General features: G+C 52.9%; 1 protein-coding gene across 1 annotated transcript in view; it reads right to left on the minus strand.

Annotated features, from left to right (window-relative positions):
- Positions 1-17,257, minus strand: part of CACNA1S (calcium voltage-gated channel subunit alpha1 S) — a 57,257-nt gene extending 40,000 nt beyond the window's left edge. Inside the window, exons 1-6 of the mRNA XM_077789048.1 lie at positions 16,868-17,257; positions 12,278-12,383; positions 2,776-2,915; positions 2,149-2,282; positions 981-1,133; positions 227-432 (exon numbers count right to left, since the gene is read on the minus strand). Coding sequence (XP_077645174.1) covers positions 227-432; positions 981-1,133; positions 2,149-2,282; positions 2,776-2,915; positions 12,278-12,383; positions 16,868-17,028 — 900 coding nt within the window. The 5' untranslated portion in view covers positions 17,029-17,257. The remainder of the gene's footprint in view (positions 1-226; positions 433-980; positions 1,134-2,148; positions 2,283-2,775; positions 2,916-12,277; positions 12,384-16,867) is intronic.
- Positions 17,258-21,905: the final 4,648 nt, after the last annotated feature.

The following is a 21,905-nucleotide window of genomic DNA, read 5'->3' on the forward strand; positions in this document are numbered from 1 at the left end:
GACTCTGGCAGCGGTTTGTTTTTGGGGTGGTTTTTTTTTGTACTATTGCATTTGTAATTTTTATATTCCTATTAAAGATCTGTTATCCCTACTCCCATATCTTTGCCTGAGAGCCCCTTAATTTCAAAATTATAATAATTCGAAGGGAGGGGGTTTACTTTTTCTGTTTCAAGGGTAGCTCCTCCTTCCTTAGCAGACACCTGGCTTTTCAAGCCCAGCCACGTACCCAGTAGAGAACCTCAGTCCAGCCCTCCATGGTGATGCACTGGTAGACGGTGAGCATGGCGAAGCCGAAGTTGTCGAAGTGGGTGATGCCGTTGTTGGGCCCGGGCCAGCCGCCGCGGCACTCGCTGCCGTTGATGCTGCAGTGCCGCCCGTGGCCCGAGCTGGTGCACGGCGCCGGCTTCTCCGAGCCCACCGTGGCAATCACATCTGAGGAGCAAAGCCATGCTGTGAGTGGCAGGGGTGGCCGAACTCTGCAGCCCACACTTCCTCCCCTCACACTGCTCCCTGGTCTGCTCCATCTGCTAGGAGTGCAGGCAGAAGATGCCACAACCCATGTGCTGCAGGGCTGGGCTTGCTCACAGCTGCTTGTGCCTCTAAAAAGACTGATGTGTTGAGAGGTGGGCTAAAACTTCAGAAAGCCATGGACGCTAACACAAAAAGTAACTCACAGATCAGTGTTTCTAAGCATGCAAAACCAAAAAAAAAAAAAAAAAAGCGTGAGCAATGAGAGAGGGAAAAGGAAACAACTATTCCAGACATTTTTCTTACATAGTTTGCACCAGTTAAAAGGCCCCATTTGGGCCCCTTTCACCACCCCTCACACCCAGCTGGGTGCTGTTTCAGACGTCCCTCAGTCGTGCCACACTCCCAGGCCTGATGCTGGCCAGACCACACTTTCTGCAAACACAGAGTCCCTGCGGTCCCACAGCACCACACAGAGCCAGCTCTGCTGCTCTGCCCCAGCACAGCTCCACCTGTCCCGAAGTAGTAGCAGGTCTTGTGCATCCTGCCCTTGAAGAGCTCCTGCCCCACGATGGCGTAGATGATGATCATGAAGAGCACCAGCAGGGCGATGTGGAGCAGGGGCACCATGGCCTTGATGATGGAGTTCAGGACGACCTGAAGGCCTGCACAAAGGTGAAGGGAGAGGAGGTCAACCACTTCCTAAACAGCTTGGGGTGCACCTTGTATCCCTGCCATCCCACCAATAAGCAGCCTTTGAAATGCTCCTTGAAGAGAGGCACGGGTGGGGCAGGACTGAGATCTCTGAGGCAGGAAATCTTTTCTTCTACCCACCAGGAAAGCATGTGGGAGAGCACAACAGAGCCAGGCAGTGCTGAAGGCTGCTTTATGCCCCTCCCTTTGTTCTGTGCTCTCACCCTGGCTGTATTAATGAGTTACAGAAGAAGATCCCTGCTCTGAGAAACCAGAGCAAGATCCTGGCCCCCTTCACACTGGCACCCAAAGGTACTGCCACTGAGCCACGGAGGCAGCCAGCTGTGTGCCAGCCTGCAGCTCCCCAGGGCTGACAATCACTGTATTATCTATTTGAGTCAGGTCTTATGGGCTGTCATAGACAAAACATCATACCCTTGATAGCTCAGCTACCACAGGTGGCATAAAGTAGCAGAATGGCTCCTGTGACAGTGTTGGAAACAAAAAGTTTTAATAAAAGGCAAAATAAAAAAGTTCTTTACAGAGAAAAACTGAGCCAGGGCAAGAGGTTATTGCTCCTGCTAAAACACTTCACAAAAGCTATTCACTTCTTTTGTTCTCTTCTTTTTCTAGTGAATTGCTTAGGTGGGACTTTTTGGCTCATGTCCAATTAGCTATCCTCAAGTTTGAGGTGAAGTCCCCAAGGTCCTATGAGGTGTCTTTTGGCCAAAGTGAGGACAGAAACTTGTGGGTTTTGACCTTTTTAAGGAGACAAAGAGTAACTTGTTTACTCCATCAACAGAGGGCACATTCCTATAAATCACCAGCTGGAGGAGCAAGAAGAACCCGCGCCTCCTCCACACCTACTCCGTGGCTGGGCTTGATTCAGCAACAACAAGAAACCTGTCCCGTGGCTCCCCACCCTGGCCAGGCCCCGGGGCTCCATCCAGCCAGCAGCCCTGGCTGGCAGCAGCACCCAGCACCCACTCGGCACTCCGGACACCAGGCGCAGGGGTCTCAGCACCCGGAACGCGCGCAGCGCCTTCACGTCAAAGCCGCCTTTTCCCCCCGAAGGCCCCGCCTGCTTCACGTTGACCTGCTCCAGGGTCATGGTGATGAGCCTGGAAGAGCCGGGGCACAGGGAGGGAGGGAGGAGAAGCAGAAGGGAGGACAAGGAAAAAGAGAAGGGCGTGAGAATGGAGACTGAGAAATCTGAGCCAAGAATTCAGAGCTCTGCAGGCAGCAAAGCAAGGTCAGGGCTGCCAGCCGTGCTCAGCCTCGCCCGGGGGGCAGCTCTTGGCAAGGCCAGCTCTACTGCTGACAGCCAGAGAGCTCCCACCCCATGTGCAAACCCTGGAGGACCCCACGCCACCCCCTTTCTCCCGGGCAAGGAGATCTACGAGGCATGAAGGAGTCAAGACGGGAAGAAATTAGAGTTAGAGAGGATCCCAGTGGATGTCAGAGCAGGAACAGGGGCCCACAGGACAAGGCCATGAACTTAGTCGAGGAGGTGTCCCCAGACACACTGCAATCACCACAAAAACTAGCCCCTGACTGGCTGTGGAAGAGGCCTGACACAAGCTGAACAGCAGCAGCCCTCCCACTTTTCCTTACCCAAGAGTGACGATGGAAAAGTCGAGCACGTTCCAGCCGTTTCGGAGATAGGCATCCGTGTGGAACAGAAAGCCATAGGCAATTATCTTCAGCATGGCCTCAATGGCAAAGAAGATGAGGAAGGCATATTCAATCTTCTCCTGGGGATTGCAAAGGCAAGCAGGAGAGAATGCTCCATTAGAACAGACTGTCACCTCCCCTCCTCACCAGTGACTCTGGACCAGCCCCACACACACACCAAGGGGATCTGGGGACAAGGGTGGCATGCTGAGCCACCACATGCCACTCTCTGGCCTGCAGCATGATTCCCCCAGCCCTTTAATGGCCCCTGCCAGGACCCTGCCCTTGAGGCTTTGGCTCCCACAGACTGCTCCAGCAAAGCCACCTGAAGGTACGTGGCCCAAGGCACTGCTCCTCTCTGGCTCTCCTCCCTGCTGCTCACCCTCTCATTCCCCCACATCCTTCCTCCTACAGGCAGCACTGACCCTTCTCATCCTCTCCAGCTGAGAGCTCGCTGTGTCTGTCCTGTGGGAAAAGCCAGTTGTACCATGGCTCCCCTTTTGCCTGGGATGATCAGGAAGCTCCCCGGGAATGCAGGTCTTGGGCTCAAGGACTCCTCCTTAATGCCAGACCAGCTAGAAATGGGCCTGGGGCTCACTGGGCAGAGGTGCTGCACCCCCTCCCAGGCAGCACCCCAGTGCAGGGGCTTGGCACAGCCTGGCAGCTGCTGGGCCAGGGCAGCTCATCTGTCCCTGGAGCACAGCCCAGGGCTGCCTGTGCCCAGCTGGCTCTGCCTGTCACTGCCACCACTGCCCTTGCTGACAATGTCCCCTCCAGACTGGGACCAAAAGCCTCCTGAAGCAGCCAGGTGGATGGGCCTATTTTTATTTCTGGTGTTTCCTGGTCCCTCTCCTCAGCCTATATCCCCTGAAGGACAAGGAGCATCACTGCTCAGGATCTCCAGGGAATTGCCCTCAGAAAAGCAGAAATTTCTCTCTGAGACCAGCCTGGGAGTGGATCTTCACTGGGGAATACTGTAGTGCTGTGAGCACGCCTTCCTCCCAGGGTCCCCATGCCCTGCCAAATGGAAAATCCACTCCTTTGACAAAGGCAGGGCTAGAGCTCAAGAGAGAAGCATTGCTGGCTCAATTAATGAGTCCAAAAGCAGTGACTGTGCTGAGTGTCCCTACATGACTGTCACCCACACAATGCCATTTCTTGTTGGATCTGAGGGCAGCTAGGGTAAGAGCAGAGATTCTCCTGGCATTGCCTCTGCCTTCAAGGTTTTAGCCACAGCAAATCAAAACTGCTGACCTCCCACCCTTAGGGGACAAAAGCCCCCCAGACTGTCCCCCAAAGCCTGTCCTTTCAGTCCCATGCAAATACAACTGCCATGAGGATCATTTCAGGTATGGAGGGGCTGCAGAGCCATGCCAGCAGCCACTGGTGTGGTGGGGTGTCTCCTCAGCTGCAGAGGAAAAACAGAAAAGCCCACTGCAAGCTACAGCAGCCCTGCAGCTGTGGGGGCTGGTGAGTGGCAAGGTCCAGCCTGGAGTGGGATGCAGCTGCTGAGGCTGATGTCAGGATCCAGCACGGCAAAAGCCAATTCCATGCCCTGATTTTCCAGCAGAACAGACTCAGTCTCTCACTAGAAGGGATTTTCCTCTGAAAAGTCCTTGCCCAGAATCAAAAGGTGACTTGCTATTCCTCAGAGGACCCTTTGAGAAGCCCACAGCAGATGAACAGTGCCGCTTCAAGGGTATCAGGGGCAGCCAGTGAGGAGCAGAAAGGTTCAAACCTGGGCCAAGCAAGAGGCAGCAGGCAGCCCCCTGCCCCCAGCCAGCCTCCCCCAGCCTGGGAGGGACATGACAGCAAACTCCCAGCTTCTCTGGGCAACCTGAGCCAGGACCTCAACACCACCAAAGTATAAATTCTTTTTTTTTTTTTTTATAACTAATCAAAATCTACCCTCCTTCACTTTAAAACTTTGCAACAGACACTCTTAAAAAGTTTGTCTCAATCTTTCTCATAAACCCCTGTCTTAGGTTGCAAGATGTAGTTGGAGGTGTTTATCACCATCTGTCAGAGCTGGAGCAATTCTCGGCTGTTCATTGGGCACTTTTCTTTATCTCTCCCACAGCCAATCATCCCTCCACGAGATCTCTGCTGTTCATGGGCCATTAATTATTAATTATCTTCTGTTCATGGCCACTGAGTGTCCTTGCATGGCTGAGAAAATTCCATCATCCATGGGGAGATGCTCTGCCCAGGGGAGGAGCCAAGCATTCCTACCTGGATCCAATCTGACCTGGGAACAGCACAGCAGCCTTTGCCCCCTGCATTCCCAGAGGAGCAGCTTCCTTCCCCCTGCATTCCCAGAGGAGCAGCTTCCTTCCCCCTGCATTCCCAGAGGAGCAGCTTTCTTCCCCCTGCATTCCCAGAGGAGCCCAGGCCCATCTCCTCCAGCCCTGGAGCTCCAGAGGAAAACTCCCCCCTTGTGCAGGATCCTGCTCCAGCAGAAGCACAGCTGGCACTGCAGGAGGGCTGAGCCCCCCTGGGATGGGGCTGAGCCACCTCCCTGGCCCACAGGGGACAGGGCATGTTCTGACTCTGGCAGTGGTTTGTTTTTGGGGTGGTTTTTTTTTGTACTATTGCATTTGTATTTTTAATATTCCTATTAAAGAACTGTTATTCCTATTCCCATATCTTTGCCTGAGAGCCCCTTAATTTCAAAATTATAATAATGCAGGGGGACGGGGTTTACATTTTCCATTTCAAGGAAGGCTCCTGACTTCCTTAGCAGACACCTGGCTTTTCAAACCAAGACAAAGGGAGGCAGGTATAGCTCACACAGCTGCATGTGCACCCCTCCAGGTGCCAGTACCACAGCAGCAGCATTTTCTGCAGTTTTATCAAGTCTGTGCATACAGATATGCAGGAGTGTTGCCCATGGTCACAGCTCCTGGAAGACTCCAGGAGATCCAGGGTGACCCCAAGCTCTAGGAAAGCCACATGCAATCACGACTCTCCTGCAGCAAGTAACCCATGCCAACCTCCAGGCACAGAGCCCAATACCTCCTGAAAACCAGCAATGGACAGCAAACTCTGCTCAGGGACTGTAGGACACCGGTCAGCTGCCCAAAAGCAACTGTCCCACTGCTGCTGAGATGCCCATGGCACAGCCCCAGGGTGACAGACATCACACAGGACTCACAGATGATTACATCACACAGGACTCACAGGTGATTACATCACACAGGACTCACAGGTAATTACATCATGTAGGATTCACAGATAATTACAGCTCCCCAGAGCAGATGGAAAGTTGGGAGACTCCTACAACTGCATCACACACCCACATTGCTGTCACTTAATTGTACCTGAGGCTTTGGAAACACAGGAATTCCCCAACCCCAGAGCTGAGCCCAGTTCAGGCTTTGGAAACACAGCAATTCCCCAAGCCCAGAGCTGAGATACAACCCAAAATGGGGTTTTCAGAAGCATACTCCTTGTGCAAACATTCATGCTACCTAAAATACCCAAAGCCATTGTCTGTGACACCAGCAGGCTGGTACCCATGCTACTGAAATTGTCTTCCTGACAGTCTGAGCTCCAGCTCTGTCCCCCACTCTCTCCTGACATTCCTACAAAGCCCACAGAGCTCAGGACAGCTGCTTTGGGGTGGTCTCAAAGGGTGGCCTCCCTCCAAGCAGTCACCCTTGAGTCCCACTGATGGGGAAAATCTTTAAACTGAGGAGAGAGTTTGCTTTAAATTGACAGTCAGTGCATTTAAATATTAGGAAAAAGTTGATCCCTGTGAGGGTGAGAGGCCCTGGCACAGGTGCCCAGAGCAGCTGTGGCTGCTCCTGGATCCCTGGCAGTGCCCAAGGCCAGGCTGGGCAGGGCTTGGAGTGACCTGGGACAGTGGAAGGTGTCCCCCCATGGTGGGGGTGGAACGAGATGGGCTTGAAGGTCCTTTCCAAACCAAACCATTCCACAATAAATGCAAATATTTCAAATATCTCAAACTGGCTGACACCCAGCTCAGCCCACTCTGCTCAGGGCTGCTCCTGGGCTCCTGTGGCAGGGGGAGCTGGCGTGGCCAGGGATGTGGTGTCCTCTGAGCCCAGCGCTGCCTCTGGGCTCCCTGAGTGGCTCAGGGCTCAGGACCAGCACTGAGCATCCTCACACTGAAGGGGCAGGTGAAGGATTCACCCCTGAGTGAGGGAGAGCAGAATTTGGGGCCTGGCCACTCCTCCTGCCTCCCTCCTCTGTGGTCCCAGCCAAAGAGAGTCTTCTGAAATACCAAATAATAAAAGAAATATGAAATACCACTTTCAAATAATGAAATACAGCAGGTTTAGATTAGATTTTAGGGAAAAATCCTTCCCTGTGAGGGTGGGGAGACCCTGGCACAGGTGCCCAGAGCAGCTGTGGCTGCCCCATCCCTGGCAGTGCCAGGCTGGACAGGAGCAGCCTGGGATAATCAAAAATATCCCTGCCCATGGCAGGGGGTAGAATGAGCCTCCTGACCCAAACCATGTTATAATTTTATGTTTCTATGGAAACCAGGTATTTCAGTGTGTGCAGCATGTCAAACACCACCCACTGGAGCTGCAGAAAAGGCTCAGCTGCCCTGTGAGATGAACTGGACTCTAAATTTGACTTTATTCCTTCACTGCTTATAAACAGAGGTCAGGCAGCCAGGTCACACACATCTGTATTTTCTGGGGTGAATCCCTGTGTGTAACCTGCCCTGCTAAACACACTCTGAAGCTGTTTGCTCCTGGAGTAAGGTTTCCAGTGAAAAAAAGTGGGGTTTGAAACTCGGGAAACTCAAGTAAAAGTGAAAATAAATGCTGTGAACAAATTGAGAAGTAAAAAATCATTTTATCAGGGTTGAAGAAATTTTGATTCCATTAGAAAAGACAAAATCAGATACAAACAGGATTTTAAAAACCCTTCTGGACCAAACGAAATCTAATATAGGAAGAATAATAATGAAATATCTTGAAATTAAACAACTGTACTTCTTCCAGGACAAAGCAAAATGGATTCTTAGAAAATTTATGGTTATGGTTATTTTGTTATTTTCATTTTTATGGCATTTAATTTTTTCAACCCCCAAAAACGAGTTCTGATTAACCAAGCTTTCATGAGACTAATTCTAAACCTAGTGTAAACTCTGACTGCAATTTTCCCTGCTGGCCACGGCAACTCAGAGCGTGGCTGCTCTGCAGGTGTTCCAGTCCTCCAGGAAGGCAGTGGCAGCAGAGGTCTGCGAGGAATCCTCTCTTCCTGAGGCTCTCCTTGTGATGCCTTAGGATTTTAGCTTTTCTATTTTTCAACTATTTGTAATCCTGCCAGGGTCTCCCCACCCTCACAGGGAAGGATTTTTCCCTAAAATCTAATCTAAACCTGCTGTATTTCATTATTTGAAAGTGGTATTTCATATTTCTTTTATTATTTGGTATTTCAGAAGACTCTCTTTGGCTGGGACCACAGAGGAGGGAGGCAGGAGGAGTGGCCAGGCCCCAAATTCTGCTCTCCCTCACTCAGGGGTGAATCCTTCACCTGCCCCTTCAGTGTGAGGATGCTCAGTGCTGGTCCTGAGCCCTGAGCCACTCGGGGAGCCCAGAGGCAGCGCTGGGCTCAGAGGACACCACACAGTTTTTCAACCATTTGTAATCCTAACTCCATACAGTGGGAGCTGCTGCTTCCCCATTTTGGGCAGACACAACAATTCCTCTCCAGGCCTGGCAATCAAGGACACCTCACTGCCTCAGGCCAGAGATGGGAACAAAAGGGACTTGGGGGAGCAAACCTGGGGTCAATGACTTCATTACCTGAAGTTGTAATTGGAAGATTAACCCCCAACATGCAAATGGCCCAAACTTATAAAAGTGTAAAAACCCATGGTCCATTTTGGGTGTAGCCCCTAGGGGGGCTTTGTCTGCCTGGAATGTACCTGAAGGCCCTTCAGTAAATATACCTGCTTTTTATTCTCTTCATTTCTCTAGGCTCTGTTTTTAGGGAGCCCAAAAAGGCATCACTTGTGGAGCTCTCAGCTTTAAAGCTTTTCCGAGAGCTGTCACTGCTCTGGGCTGCGGGAGCCTTCCCTGGAGGAGGCTGGGCTGGGCAGGCCCTGCACGCCCTCAGCACGGAGCCCTGACCAGAGGAACCCCAGCCCTGCCCACACCAATACCACTGTCGCTGCTTTTAAGGAAGGGATGGGACTGTTCTGCGGCTAAGAATGATTTATTGCTCAGATAAACATTGTGGGAGTCCAGGGTTTCCCTCTGGCTGCCCTGGCAGGGGTCAGGAACCCCCCTGGACAGAGCCCCCAGAGACACTGGCTGTGATCTCTGTCCATGGAAAAGAGTTTTCAATCTCACAGGATGAATTACAAGCTCTGAGGGTTTGATATGAGTAATAATTAAGTGTGGCACGGGTACAAAAGTGAAGTTTTAGGTTTCTACATAAGGGGTCCAAAGGGGACACGATGGAGGAAATTGGGTGTGCCTTGTCCTTTTTCTCCTTCTTCATGCCCTCCATGTCTCACTGTGGTGTTGGCATTTTTCTGTTGGTTCAGGCTGGGGACACACTGTCCAACGTAGGTGACAGATATTGGCACGTTCTTGTAAATGCAGCCCAGGGAGTTTCTGGTATTTAATGTTTGTCACATCCCACTGAGGGCAGAGCCCCACACGCTGCCCTGCAGGACAGAGCTGGGCAGGGCAGCAGAACATGTGAGAGATCAACAGAATAAACAACCTGGAAACCAGCACAGACCAATTATGGCTTCTGCTTTGGCAGGGGGCTGACAGACAGAGACTTTTACAATCTCAGAGTCATCAATACCTCAGATTGCAACAAAACATCAGTCTCAGAGGCTGTGAGATATTAGAGGAGGAAGCAGCCATAGCTCAAGAGTAGTCACAAGTTCTTTGTTACAAGGCAGTATGTAACTTTCTAACCCAATGGACAATTTTGCTTTTCTGACCTATCACCTTTACTCACTTCTACTGCACTGCAGATAATTTTATCCAGTGGCTTCTGTCTCACGTGTACACAGGTACTTCTGTTATAACTTCTAAACTCCCAACCTACTCCATCCTATTATATTACTACTCTATAAACATTTCACCATCTTACCCATACAGTTTCTCACTTACTTAAGGCATGTTCTTATTTACAACTATAGACACATAGGTTTATTATTTTTCTACTTAATATCTCTGTATTGTATTTTTACATTAATGCAAGCTTCTCCCAATGCTGCAAATCAAACCCTTCAGTGTCTGTGGAAGTTTCTGTTTTTCCAATTCCCACACATAAAAAATGTGGGGCAGTGTCCTCACTGCCCTGACTCAGTTTCCCCTCATACATTTTGCCTTCTCAATACTTTCAACATGTTTTTATAAACTCAGCCTTCTCCAGAAAGGATTGGGCAATGAAGAGACAGAAAATTGATAGGGAGAGATTAAACACATCACAGCACCTCTCTGCTGCAGGAAAATGCCTCCACAAACCTTTGTTCACTACCTGCAGGCTGCGGATTCTTTGTTTCTTTTCTCTGCCAGGGTCGGGATTAAATGTGTGAGATGGTGTTTCTTGTTGGGACTCAGATGTTTATCAGTTCTCATCCATGTCACAGTCTCACAAGCCCTGAGTTCTGCAGCACTTCAGCAAACTAAAAATGGAGTCCTGTCTCTCTCTCTACCAGGCCTTTTAAGGATAAACTGTCCAATTAAGAAATGACACCTAAATTATTTTTAATTTTAACCCAATAACCAAACACCTGTGCCTGCAATGGGGACTTTTTAATCCAATTACACAAAACCACCCAAATCCATGGAGAAGAAGGTGAAGAAGAAACACCAGACACCACCCTAAAACCTCCATAATTCTTTATATATTTTACTGTATTCTAAAATCTTAAACTCTGTGTTTTCCACCCTGTGATGTTACACACTTCTATTCAAACTCCACACCCACAATCCCAGTTCTGTCATTCCATTTTGGAAGCTTCTCCACAGCCTCAGGTCAGTGCAGAGTTCTCTTGGGGGTCAGTGCCTGGCAGCACAGAAAATCTCCAATTCTCAGCAGCCAGGGATCCACCAGCAGGCCTGGGCTAGGCTGATGCCCCAGGTGATGGGTGCCTGGCTAAATTCTCAGCTGGCTCTGCTCCTACAAAGCCACCAGAACATGGTGACAAAGGGACAGCAGGCAGGAATGAAAGAACAGCAGCTTGGGACTACCTGGCTCTTCATACCTATTGCTGTGGCAACAGGATGAAACATCCCCCAGTAGAGTATAGCATAAGTAAACCAATATACAAGAAATAAAAATAGATGGAATTTCATTCATGCAATGAATTTACATCACTTGGTCCTTGCCCATGTGCCTCTTGCTCATGGGAAAGCTCCTGGGGCAGCATCAGCCCCTGTGGGAGCCCTGTGAGGCCAGTGCCACCCCATCCCCTTATCCCCACACCCCTGGGCTTCCCCCAGCTCTGCCCTCACAGGTCTCAGCCACACCCCAAGCCCTCTCCCAGGGGGAAGCCCCGTCCCCACTGTCCCCATCTCCTGCTTCCCATGGTCAACCTGCCCCAGCCCTGCTTTGCCACTTTTACCTCTCCTCGGAGGTAACTGCACCTACCAAAGCCTGCTCTGCCCCAGCCAGGGAAGAAAAAATCCAAAACCAGCCCGAGGGGTTAGGGAGGCTGGTCAGACCAGCCAGGAGGCTGCAGGAACACGCCAGGATCTAACCCTGCATGGGCATTTACCCTGAGGAGTCCTGAAACCCCATTTCCGTGAAAGGGGGATTCAGATGTTTTTATTCAGTCATCATAGTCAGTCTCTCAATGGAAATCAATGTGGACTGAACCACAGTGGGGATCTGAAGAGGAGAAAGGCATGGCAGTCTAAAAATAGTGTAAACTATTGATCTGGGTCACATTAAAACAACATATTCCAGGAAATCTGGAGCAACTGTGGAAGAATATGGAATGATTGGAAAGAAGTAACCCTTCTGCATAACAGAAACAGGTTTTTCCCCTCTTAAATAAAAGATAACAAAATTAAAATAGAGTTTTGAAAGTAAAGGTCAGATAAAATGATTCTAAAATGCTGAGACAAATCATTTGAACCTTTCTAGAACAGGATGTTTCCTTTTGAAATTGTGATTTTAAAAAAGCTGAGGAAACTTTTTCTTTCATTGGCATCAGTTCTTCCTTTGTGTGTGCTCCACACACAACCTGCTGCCTTTGCTCTCTACCCAGAGGTGCTTTCAGCCCCTCTGAACACCCTTTGTGCAGTCACTTCTTCCCACCCCTGCCTCCCATTGACTGCAGCAGCTTTGGCTGGACCGCCACTGCCTGACTCCCCCTGGGGCAGCAGATGGCCCCAGACCAGCTCTTGCCACCTTGCAGCAGTGTCACCCCAAGCCACCAGCCCACAGAGCCCCCAGGGCTGTGGGAAGGGCTCCAGGTGCTCCTTACCAGGCTGGAGTTGGCGATGTTGGTGTCATCCTCAGGCATGGGCAGGTAGATGGCCAGAGCGACACAGTTGGCAAAGATGGTGAGGAGGATGATGATCTCGAAGGGTCTAAGAGGAAGTGTTAAGGAGTGCAGACGGGAAAGAAAAAGCAGAATAATCCCACCCCTGTCCTGTCCTGGCTGGGTAGGTGTGGAGAACCAACCCTCCCACAGGGGCAGGGGACAGAGGGAGCAGCCAGACCTCAGCCTCAGCACATCCGCAGGTGCTGCAGGGCCAGGACCCTGGGGCCAGCTTTGACACAGGACAAAGGGAGGGGAGAGCTGGCAGTGTTCCCCTCCTCATCCTTCAGTGAATCACCCCGAAGTGTCGGGAGCCTGTTCAGAATGTAGGCACTGAACCTGTGGAAGAGGTTTTACAGGAACTTCTGTGAGCCAGAGAGAAGTTTGATAAGAGGATCCATGTTTACCCCTGAAAGAATTCTCTACCAAGGTTGTTGACATAGAAACCTGTCACCACAGGGCATCCCCAGCCAGGTAATAATTTGCATTTTACTCCATGATTCTAAGAAGGCTGATCAATCTCTTTAATATTATATCATTAAGAAACCCATTGCTTTTATAGACAGTTATGATACAGGTTGACCTAATTGGTCCTCCAGTCCAAACACCATCACCATTGACTAATTAAGGACTCACCCTTTGGTAAACCAATCTCCACAACACATTCCACATGTTCACACTACCAGGTGCAGCAAATGAAGGTAAGAATTGCTTCTCATTCTTTTCTCTGATCTTCTCACAGACTTTCCCAGAACGATGCCTGGGAAAGTTTCTGCTGCTCTCTGTGACCAGAGAGCTGCTGCCACATTTACCCCCGAAAGAATTTTCTACCAAGGTCATTGACATAGAAACCAAGAAAGCAAGAAGGATAAATAAGATAAACCTGCAACTGCCTATTCCAATGAGCACTTTGCTTGTCTCTAGTGACCAGTGAGTAAACTTAGGAGTTTTATTCTATTTGCTAGAATAAAAGCAGTTTGAGGCCTTCTGAAAATGGCATGTGTTGCTTTTTATTTTCTCTGTCTCAACTATGACATCCCAAGCATCCCCTCCAGAGCAGGGCAGGTCCAGCTCCCTCTGCACTTGGCATCCATGAGGAGATTCCTGCAGCTTGGGATCCATGTGGGCTCTGTGATCCCAGATGAAGGTATCTGGGACAAGGCAGCTCGTTCATCCAGGGGCTCCTGTGGCAGAACATCCCCAGTGTCCTTACAGCCTTGGACAGGCAGTACTGTCCCCAGGAGTGAATCAGCACTCAGCCTGAGGACTGTCCCACCCCCTTCCAGGTGGAAACCGGGCTGTTTGGGCCCTGTGACACCTCAGAATGGGGTGACTTTATTATTTCCCCATGAAAACCCTGGGGCAGGAATTTGGTCACTCCCAGGCTCTTGCTGCTGTCACTGTTTTGTTGGGCCTTGAAACCTCTTGGAGAAGCTTCAGCTCTCACCTTCCTGAAGCCCCCAGAGAGCTCAAACTGTGTCTCCAGAGCCTCATTTGCAGCCAGGCTCTCCCTCCAGGATCCCCACTCTCTGTTTCCCCCAGCATTCTCCCTTGAGGGCTGTTCTGGTGGCCACACCACTGTCCAGCCCAATATTTCAGAGCAAGGGCCACCTGGGAAGCACACCATCCACACCAGCCTGCATGCTGTCAGGTGTGTCCTGGGCTCATCACAGCCTTTGTTCCCTTTTCTGAACCTTTCTATCCATCAACCTGATGATGCTTTAAAAAGTGAAGTCAGCTGGAAAAGCTGTTCCCCTTTGTGTCCAGGTAATGAGGCAGAGCCCAGGACCTGGAGGCTTCCCTGTCTGCTTGGACAGGGTAAGACAAGCTCTCCTTGAAGGGTGACCTCCACTGGAGCTCCTGTAACTGGAGCTGGATCCACTTGTTGCCTGTGATTCTTGCACAGTTATGAGGCAGAAAGGCAGTGGGACAGACTGAACCAAAAAACCAGCCATGTGGGTAACTGGGTACAGCGTGTCTGCCTCCTGCCACAGAGCCCCAGCATCCTCCTCATCTCCTTGTCTTGCAGTCTAACTGCTTCCTGCCCAGCATGCTCCCACCACACAGCATCCAAGGGTCCCCACATCTGCCTTGCAGCAGGAATTAGACCTTGTGTCTTGCAGCTCTGTGTTTCTCCAGGCTCCCGATAGTCCTCACCCATCTGCCTTGAAGTTCTCCTGGCTACAGATTGACCTGAAATACCAGGGTGGTGTCACAAAGCCAGACATGCCCCAACAACTATCAGGTTGTTGGACTGTCTTGTACACAACACCCAGTAAGCTGCAGAACATTCCATTTCCTTGTTCTAATGAACAGATTTCTTGAATTTCTTGAGCAAATTTCAGCACAAAACACCCTCTGCCTCAAGTCAGCATTCCACCCACCCTGGGCTGAGTGGAATGATGGTCCCCACCCTTCAACTGCTTGGAAAAGCCCCTTGCCCACCCTGTGGCTCAGCTTTGTGCTCTGACAGCAGTGCTGGGCCCAGGGAGCAGGAGCACATACTGCCACTGGAACCTACAGGCAGGTACCCCCACACCAGAGGCTCACAGCTAATCTCCCCTTGGCAGCCTGCATGTCCCTGCAGACCATAATAACCCCAGGAACTGGAACGACCCGACCATGTCACATACCCTGATCCCTGAGTGAGGGCAGCCAGGTGCATCTGGGTATAAATACAGCCAGGCACTGCAGAAACCTGATTCCCTGGATCATTTGTCCTGCACAGGTCACAACCACCTGCACATGCCACCGTTCTGTGGGGCACCCACTCGTCCCCCCAGAGCACCGAGGTAGGGAAGACCCTCCCTGTGCTGTGCACTTGCTCTGGCACGTGCTGGCCCAGCAGGAGGAATGTGTTTGAGCATGCTGCAAGATGGAAATCCTATTTCCAGCTCCTCCACTGCCACTCAGGCATTCACACAAGTTCCCCTCCTTTCTCAGTGCCCGTTTAAGACACAGGCACAGTTCCCTTCTGTGCGCCCACAGAACCATCATTTCTCCTGCCAGAGACACACAAAATGAGAACTCCTCAGTTTTGGCCCTGCTCCACTCCCTGGAGGACAGAGAGTCCCCTTGCAGTCAAGGAATGAGGTCTCAAACTCCAGCACCAGCAGGGCTGTGAGCGTGACCTCATGCCTGCCAAGAGGCTCCCTGGGCTTTGGGCAAAGCAGCATCTCTGGGCATGGTTTTGGTATCTCCACAGCAACACAGCCAGTCTAAGGTGACCAAGCCACCTCCCAGAGTAAAGCCTGGCCAGGGATGGGATCATCTTGGCAAAGCCAGGAACATTCAGATAAGGTTCAGCAACAGAAATGAGAAAAGATGTGGTGGAAGAACTCGACTCTGTTCCCCAGTCCATCTTTTTTGCTACAGCCCAAAAGTTTTGCTGAAATCAAAGTGAAAAATTTCATCTCCCATTCTCTTCCTTTACATAAAACACAGGTGAACAAAGTGATAGTTCTGGATGCATGGCAGGAACATGACATCTTGGTACTTCTGAGCGACAATGCCCCAGTGAAAAGGTCAAAAAGCAACACCCAAACTACAATACTAAGCCAAAGGCACAAAGAAAGACTATCCCTCTGAACAACATCACCCACAAAAAGCCTTCACCGGTGACAGCAGTACCGGGGAGGGATGGGAGAGGGAGCTGAGAGGACAATGGTGGCAGCAAGGATTTGGGAGCACAGCTGTGGGATCAGGCAGATTGTGATAACACAAGGAGCCATCCCAAGCAACTCACCAGGGTCTTCCTACCCACACCCAAAACTCCAGAGTATCACATTGTCCCCAGCCTGACCCCATCCCCACCCCTGCATGGGCACTGGGCCCCCTCCTGCCACACCAAACCCCCTCCCCTCTCACCTGTCTGTCCCACATTGCTCCCAGCACACAACACACACAAAACATTCACCTCCCCCAGGCTGTCCCTGTCCAACCCCACCAAAGGCCCCATGGCCTGACCCACTCCTCACCCCATGACCCACTCTTCATGACCCACTCTTCATCTCCATGACCCACTCCTCAGCCCTATGACCCACTCCTCATCTCCATGACCCACCCATCAGCCCATGACCCACTCCTCATCTCCATGACCTACTCCTCATCTCCATGACCCGCTCCTCATCTCCATGACCCGCTCGTCAGCCCCATGACCCACTCCTCATCTCCATGACCCACCCATCAGCCCATGACCCACTCCTCATCTCCATGACCTACTCCTCATCTCCATGACCCACCCCTCAGCCCTATGACCCACCCCTCAGCCCCATGACCCACTCCTCAGCCCCATGACCTACACCTCAGTCCCAGCTTTCCGCAGCAGCCCTGGCAGCACTGCCATTGCCTTTGCCAGTGCATCCTACAGGCTCCCTGAGCTCCTCGCTGCCTCTGACAGGCCTCAGACAGCACAAGCCTGAAACAGGCTGGCAGCTCTGGTGCCCACAGCAGCCCTGCCATGCTCACAGGCACACACAAACACACACACACACACACACACACACTGCTCCCAGCCCTGCAGCCAGAGGATACTTCCACTCCACGATGCTGATGCACGCCTTCCGCAGGGGGTTTTCCAGGGTTAGGCAGAACAGAGCCCTGGGTGGACGAGGAGCTATTGGTGGTACCGGCTTCTTGGACTTCTCCTTCTGTTGCCTCTTCTTCACGTCACCCTGGGGAGAAGAGGGCTCCATGGTGTTGCTCCCCTAGCTGTCTCTTCCCCTGCTGCCCTGCAGTGGAGCCCCCCTTCCCCAGGTCCCCGCCGGCTGGAGCTCCTCTGGCCCTCCGTGCAGCAGGGGGGTGCTGGGGGAGTGGGGGCTGGAGCCTGCACTCGCATGTACAAACACACAAAGCATGAGTTTAAATTTAGATCCCGGCCTGGCTCTGGGTGCTGTCCCAGCTCCTGAGGCAGCAGAAGGGCCCCTGCAGCTGTTCCCTCTGTACCCAGCACATGGGGACTTGGGCGAGTGCTTGGCGTGCCACTGGCTGGGCTGGGGGTGGGACAGGCTGCCTGGGCTGGGCTCTGCTCCGACACAGCAGCGCCTGTGCCCCAGGTCAGATCTGTCCCCAGGTCCCCACCTGCACCGGGAAGCAGCCGGGCTGCCCGGGGCAATGTGCATTTGCTGAATCACATCGTGCAGGGGGAGATGGAGAAGCCAGCTCTGGCCACTTCCCAAGGAAGTTTCCCCCCCCTCACCCCATCAGCCCCTTGCAGTGGTGTGTCTCTTCTTTAATTTGATATTTGTTCAATATCTGTTCCCCCCCATCCCTAATCTCCTCCTCTCCCCAGTTGTTCCCTAACCCTCTCCTCTCCAAGCTGTCAATCCTCCCTTTCCCTACCCCTTTTCCTGGAACCTTCCCTGTCATTCCTCCTAGCTCCCTTCCCTGCTTCCAGAGCATTCCCTGTCTATTTAGTGAGGCTCAACACCCTATTACTTACTTTGTGTTATTCCACTCCCCTGCTTCCCCTGATAGGTTTGTGATATGTTAGTCCTGCCCTAAACTCCTGCCCTGCTATTCCCTTATTGGTTACTGTTCCTACACCCGTCCTCCTGAGTTCTTGTATAAAACCTTTGCCCCCCCCTCTCAAGGGGGTCTTGGGGCTCACTGAGTAAAACCATCCTGTTCACCCCCAAGTCCCGTGTCGCCTCCGTCTGTCCCCGCACCACCGACTGGGACAGCGGAGTTTCACAGGGGGAGCGGCCGCCCGTTCTCTTCCCTCGCCGCCCAGCACGCCACGCTCGGGGAACTGCGGCGAGAGGAGCTTACAGCGATGCAACAGCCCCTCCTGTGCAGGATCTCCCCTGCAGCTGGTGCACACCTCTGCCGGCACCACGGCATACTGGGGCTGTAGGGCCAGCGAGGCTGGTCCGTTCCACTGGCTGGACAGCCCAATCTCAGAGCTCCAGGGAATCATGGTGAGTCCAAAACCTGCTCAGGCTTGCTTTTCTGGAGGCACAGAGGAAACCCTTGGCTGGCACTGGTCATTTGAACAACCACCTGCTCAGCCCTACAGAGGTAAGTCCTGCATGCAGGGTGTGGAGGATGTCTGGGATGCAGGAACCCAACCAGCCTAGTGCTGCCTTGTGAAGGCTGACCTGGAACAGAGACTAGACAGAGCTAAAGAATAAAGTAGGGATTTATTAAGAGGTCTCAAATACATTCACCTTGGGCAGCACAACCCAAAATGGTCCCAAAATGGGTGACTGGTCATGGGGTCTCACACTTTTATATGTTTTGCTCCACTTGCATATTAGAGTTAATTGTCCAGTTAAAGCCCCAGCCCATGCAGTCCCATCCTTCTTGTTTTTCTCTCTTCAGCCCACATGGTTTATGCTCTTGGACCTGAGATCTGGATCAGCTGTCCTTGGGTCCCCAGCTAGAGAAGGAATTGTTTTGTCTCCCCACTCTGTGAAAAGAGCTCACCATCCACTAATATGAAGCCCAGACCCACACACTAAAGCAGAATAGAATCTGAAAAAGATAAAAGCCAAAACCTGAAGCATCACTAGGCTGGATTGTGTCCTGCCAAGCTCTGCTGGGCTTGGGAAAGCCTGACTGGATGAATGGTATGGAAATTCCTGAGCTGAGCTAAGGAGAGAGGCAGGTTATCAGCACCTTCCTCAGCAGGGGACTGAGGCACCAGATGTGTTTTCATGGGGGTTTTCCTGGGGCTTTCCTGGCATCCCTGTTGTACAGCTGTTACAGCTGTTACAGACTGCCCAGCTGTGCCCTGCTCCACCTCGGGCATCCCAGGGTGCTGCTCCACCCACAGCACTGCGCTGCCTTGCTCGCAGCTTCCTCTCCCTGGCTTTGTGGAGTCATTCTACCAGGGACAGAAATGCTTGCCAGGTGTGCAGCCAGCTGTGCTGGGGGCCAGAAAGGAGTGACGGGGGAGCCCAGGGCAGGGAGAGCAACTCCTGCAGCTGCTCCAGCCAGTTTTGATGTACTTTGGAGGAGGATGCCCTCAGTTGTGAAGGGGTTCATAGAATCATGGAATGGCTTAGGTTGGAAGGGACCTTACAGACGATCTCATCCCAAACCCCCCGCCGTGGCCGAGGGCAGCTTCCAGTAGGGTTAAATCAGCAATCTGCCCCCTTCTACACCACTCTGCTCTGCAAATCAGAGTCAAATCATTTCTGCTGCGGGGTCCGTTTCCTTGTGAGGCAGATCCCTCTTCTCACTCAGCCATCATATCCCCCTAAACCCTAAGCACAAGCCAGGAGCCCTATTCCCGCTGGTGCCGGTGCAGAAGAGCCTGTGCAGGGTCTGCAAGGCCGCGGGGCCCAGATAGCGGGGGTGCCCAGGACGAACATCTGCCCGGGACACCGGGAACCCGAGGAGGAGGAGGCCGGGGCTGGGCAGGGCATCCCCGCAGCCCCTCCGGGCCCGCACAGCCCTGAGCCGCCCTGAGCCCCGCCGGGAGCTGTCGGCACATGTCGGATTAATCCCTTTTCTGACCCAGAGATGGGGCAGCTGAGAGGCATTTTAGAAACTTTTATCCCATTTTCAGTCTCACGTGAAGGGTGAGACAATGCAGGTGTTATAATTCATGCCGTCACAATCAAAAGCCAACTATTTCCTAATTACAATATAATTATCAGCTATAATGGCCTATCAGATTTGCCACATTATACTGCAAATGCCTTAAAGCAAATCATCTAAAATTACCCCTCCTGGGTCCTACTACAATGCATCTTTCATAGTTCTATTTCTCCAAAGTATCTAGTCTTTTTTGCAAGGAAAACCTTTGAAACTTGTTTCTATTTCCATTTGTCTCTCAACAACGTCTGTCTTACTCCATGGCATTTCTAAGTCAGCATTTCTCATCTCAGGGTTTGCATACAGCTGCACAGTATGTGAGCCTTCTCTCAGGTTTTCTAATTTCTGATTGGCACGGGGCACCAAACCCGACCCGGCACGGCTCCGGCGCACCCGGGACAGCGCTGTGCCGACGGGGCCGCTCCCTGCCCGCCCGGCAGCGAGCGGCTCCTTCCTCCTGGTGGAGCCTCCTCACAGCCACTCCTCTTCCTCGCACCCTCCTGGGCCTGCCTGTCCCTCTCCCGCTCCATCAGCGCACGGCCTTGCGAAGGTCCCACAGAGAAGGGCTGTGATGGGGGCCTGACTCCCGCAGGTGCATCTCCTGCCGCCGTGCCGTGCCGAGCCGAACCGAGCCGAGCCGAGCTGAGCCATGCTGAACCGAGCCGAGCTGAGCCATGCTGAACCGAGCCGAGCTGAGCCATGCCGAGCTGAGCTGAACTGAGCCGAGCTGAGCCGTGCTGAACCGAGAGCCGAGCTGAACCGAGCCGAGCTGAGCTGTGCCGAACCGAGCCGAGCTGAGCCGTGCCGAGCCGAGCTGAACCGAGCCGAGCTGAGCCGTGCCGAACCGAGCTGAACCGAGCCGAGCTGAGCCATGCCGAGCTGAGCTGAACTGAGCCGAGCTGAGCCGTGCTGAACCGAGCCGAGCTGAACCGAGCCGAGCTGAGCCGTGCCGAACCGAGCTGAACCGAGCCGAGCCAAGCTGAGCCATGCCGAGCCGAGCTGAACCGAGCCGAGCTGAGCCATGCCGAGCCGAGCTGAACCGAGCCGAGCTGAGCCGTGCCGAACCGAGCTGAACCGAGCCGAGTTGAGCTGTGCCGAGCCGAGCCGAGCTGAGCCGTGCCAAGCCAAGCCGTGCCGAGCTGAGCCGTGCCAAGCCAAGCTGAGCCAAGCCGTGCCGAGCCGAGCTGAACCGAGCCAAGCTGAGCCGAGCCGTGCTGAGCCACGCCAAGCTGAGCCATGCTCAGCCGAGCTGAACCGAGCCGAGCTGAACCGAGCCGAGCTGTGCCGAGCCGAGCCGAGCAGTGCCGAGCCGAGCAGTGCCGAGCCGTGCCGAACTGAGCCGTGCCATGCCGAGCCGAGCCGAGCAGTGCCGAGCCGAACCGAGCCGTGCCATGCCGAGCCGAGCCGAGCCAAACGCTGCCGTAGCCGCTCTCCAGCCCTTCTGCCGCTCGTCCGCCGCCCCTGCCCGGCCCCGCAGCTCCGCCCGCCCTCGGTGCCGGAGCTGCTGCGGGCCCGGGCGGTTCCGTCCCCGCCCGGGACTCGCTCCCGGGAGCGGAGCAGCAGCTCGGGCCGCCTTTGGCTGCGAGGTGCGGGCGGCAGCGAGCGCCGGGGCTGGCGGTGCCCGCGGCCGGAGAGGCGCGGGGAGAGCCGCGGGCAGGCAGGGGCGCTGATGCCCTGAGTGCTCAGGGGTCCGTGTGTGCACGGACATCCCCCTGTGGGGATGTGTGTGTGTATTTTTCCACTCAAGGAATGAGGGATGATTAGCCAGAAGGAGCAGGATGAAGCTTTGGTGCTGTTGGTGTTCCCGTCTTCATCTCTGTGGCCAGACACATGTGTGGGTGTGATGGATGGGTTACGTGATGGGTGTCTCTCACAATTAAAAAGCAAATAATATGTAGATGTTACAAGGAGTTTTACAGCTATGTTTTACAATCCCCCCCTTGCACTGTTATCAGGGGATGGCCTGGGTAGTCGGGACATTTGGGAGGGTCGGCTCGTTACTGTGGCAACATCTGACCTCCGGTCAAGA

The sequence above is a fragment of the Lonchura striata genome, chromosome 30, assembly GCF_046129695.1.
Source record: "Lonchura striata isolate bLonStr1 chromosome 30, bLonStr1.mat, whole genome shotgun sequence".
NCBI lineage: Eukaryota > Metazoa > Chordata > Aves > Passeriformes > Estrildidae > Lonchura > Lonchura striata.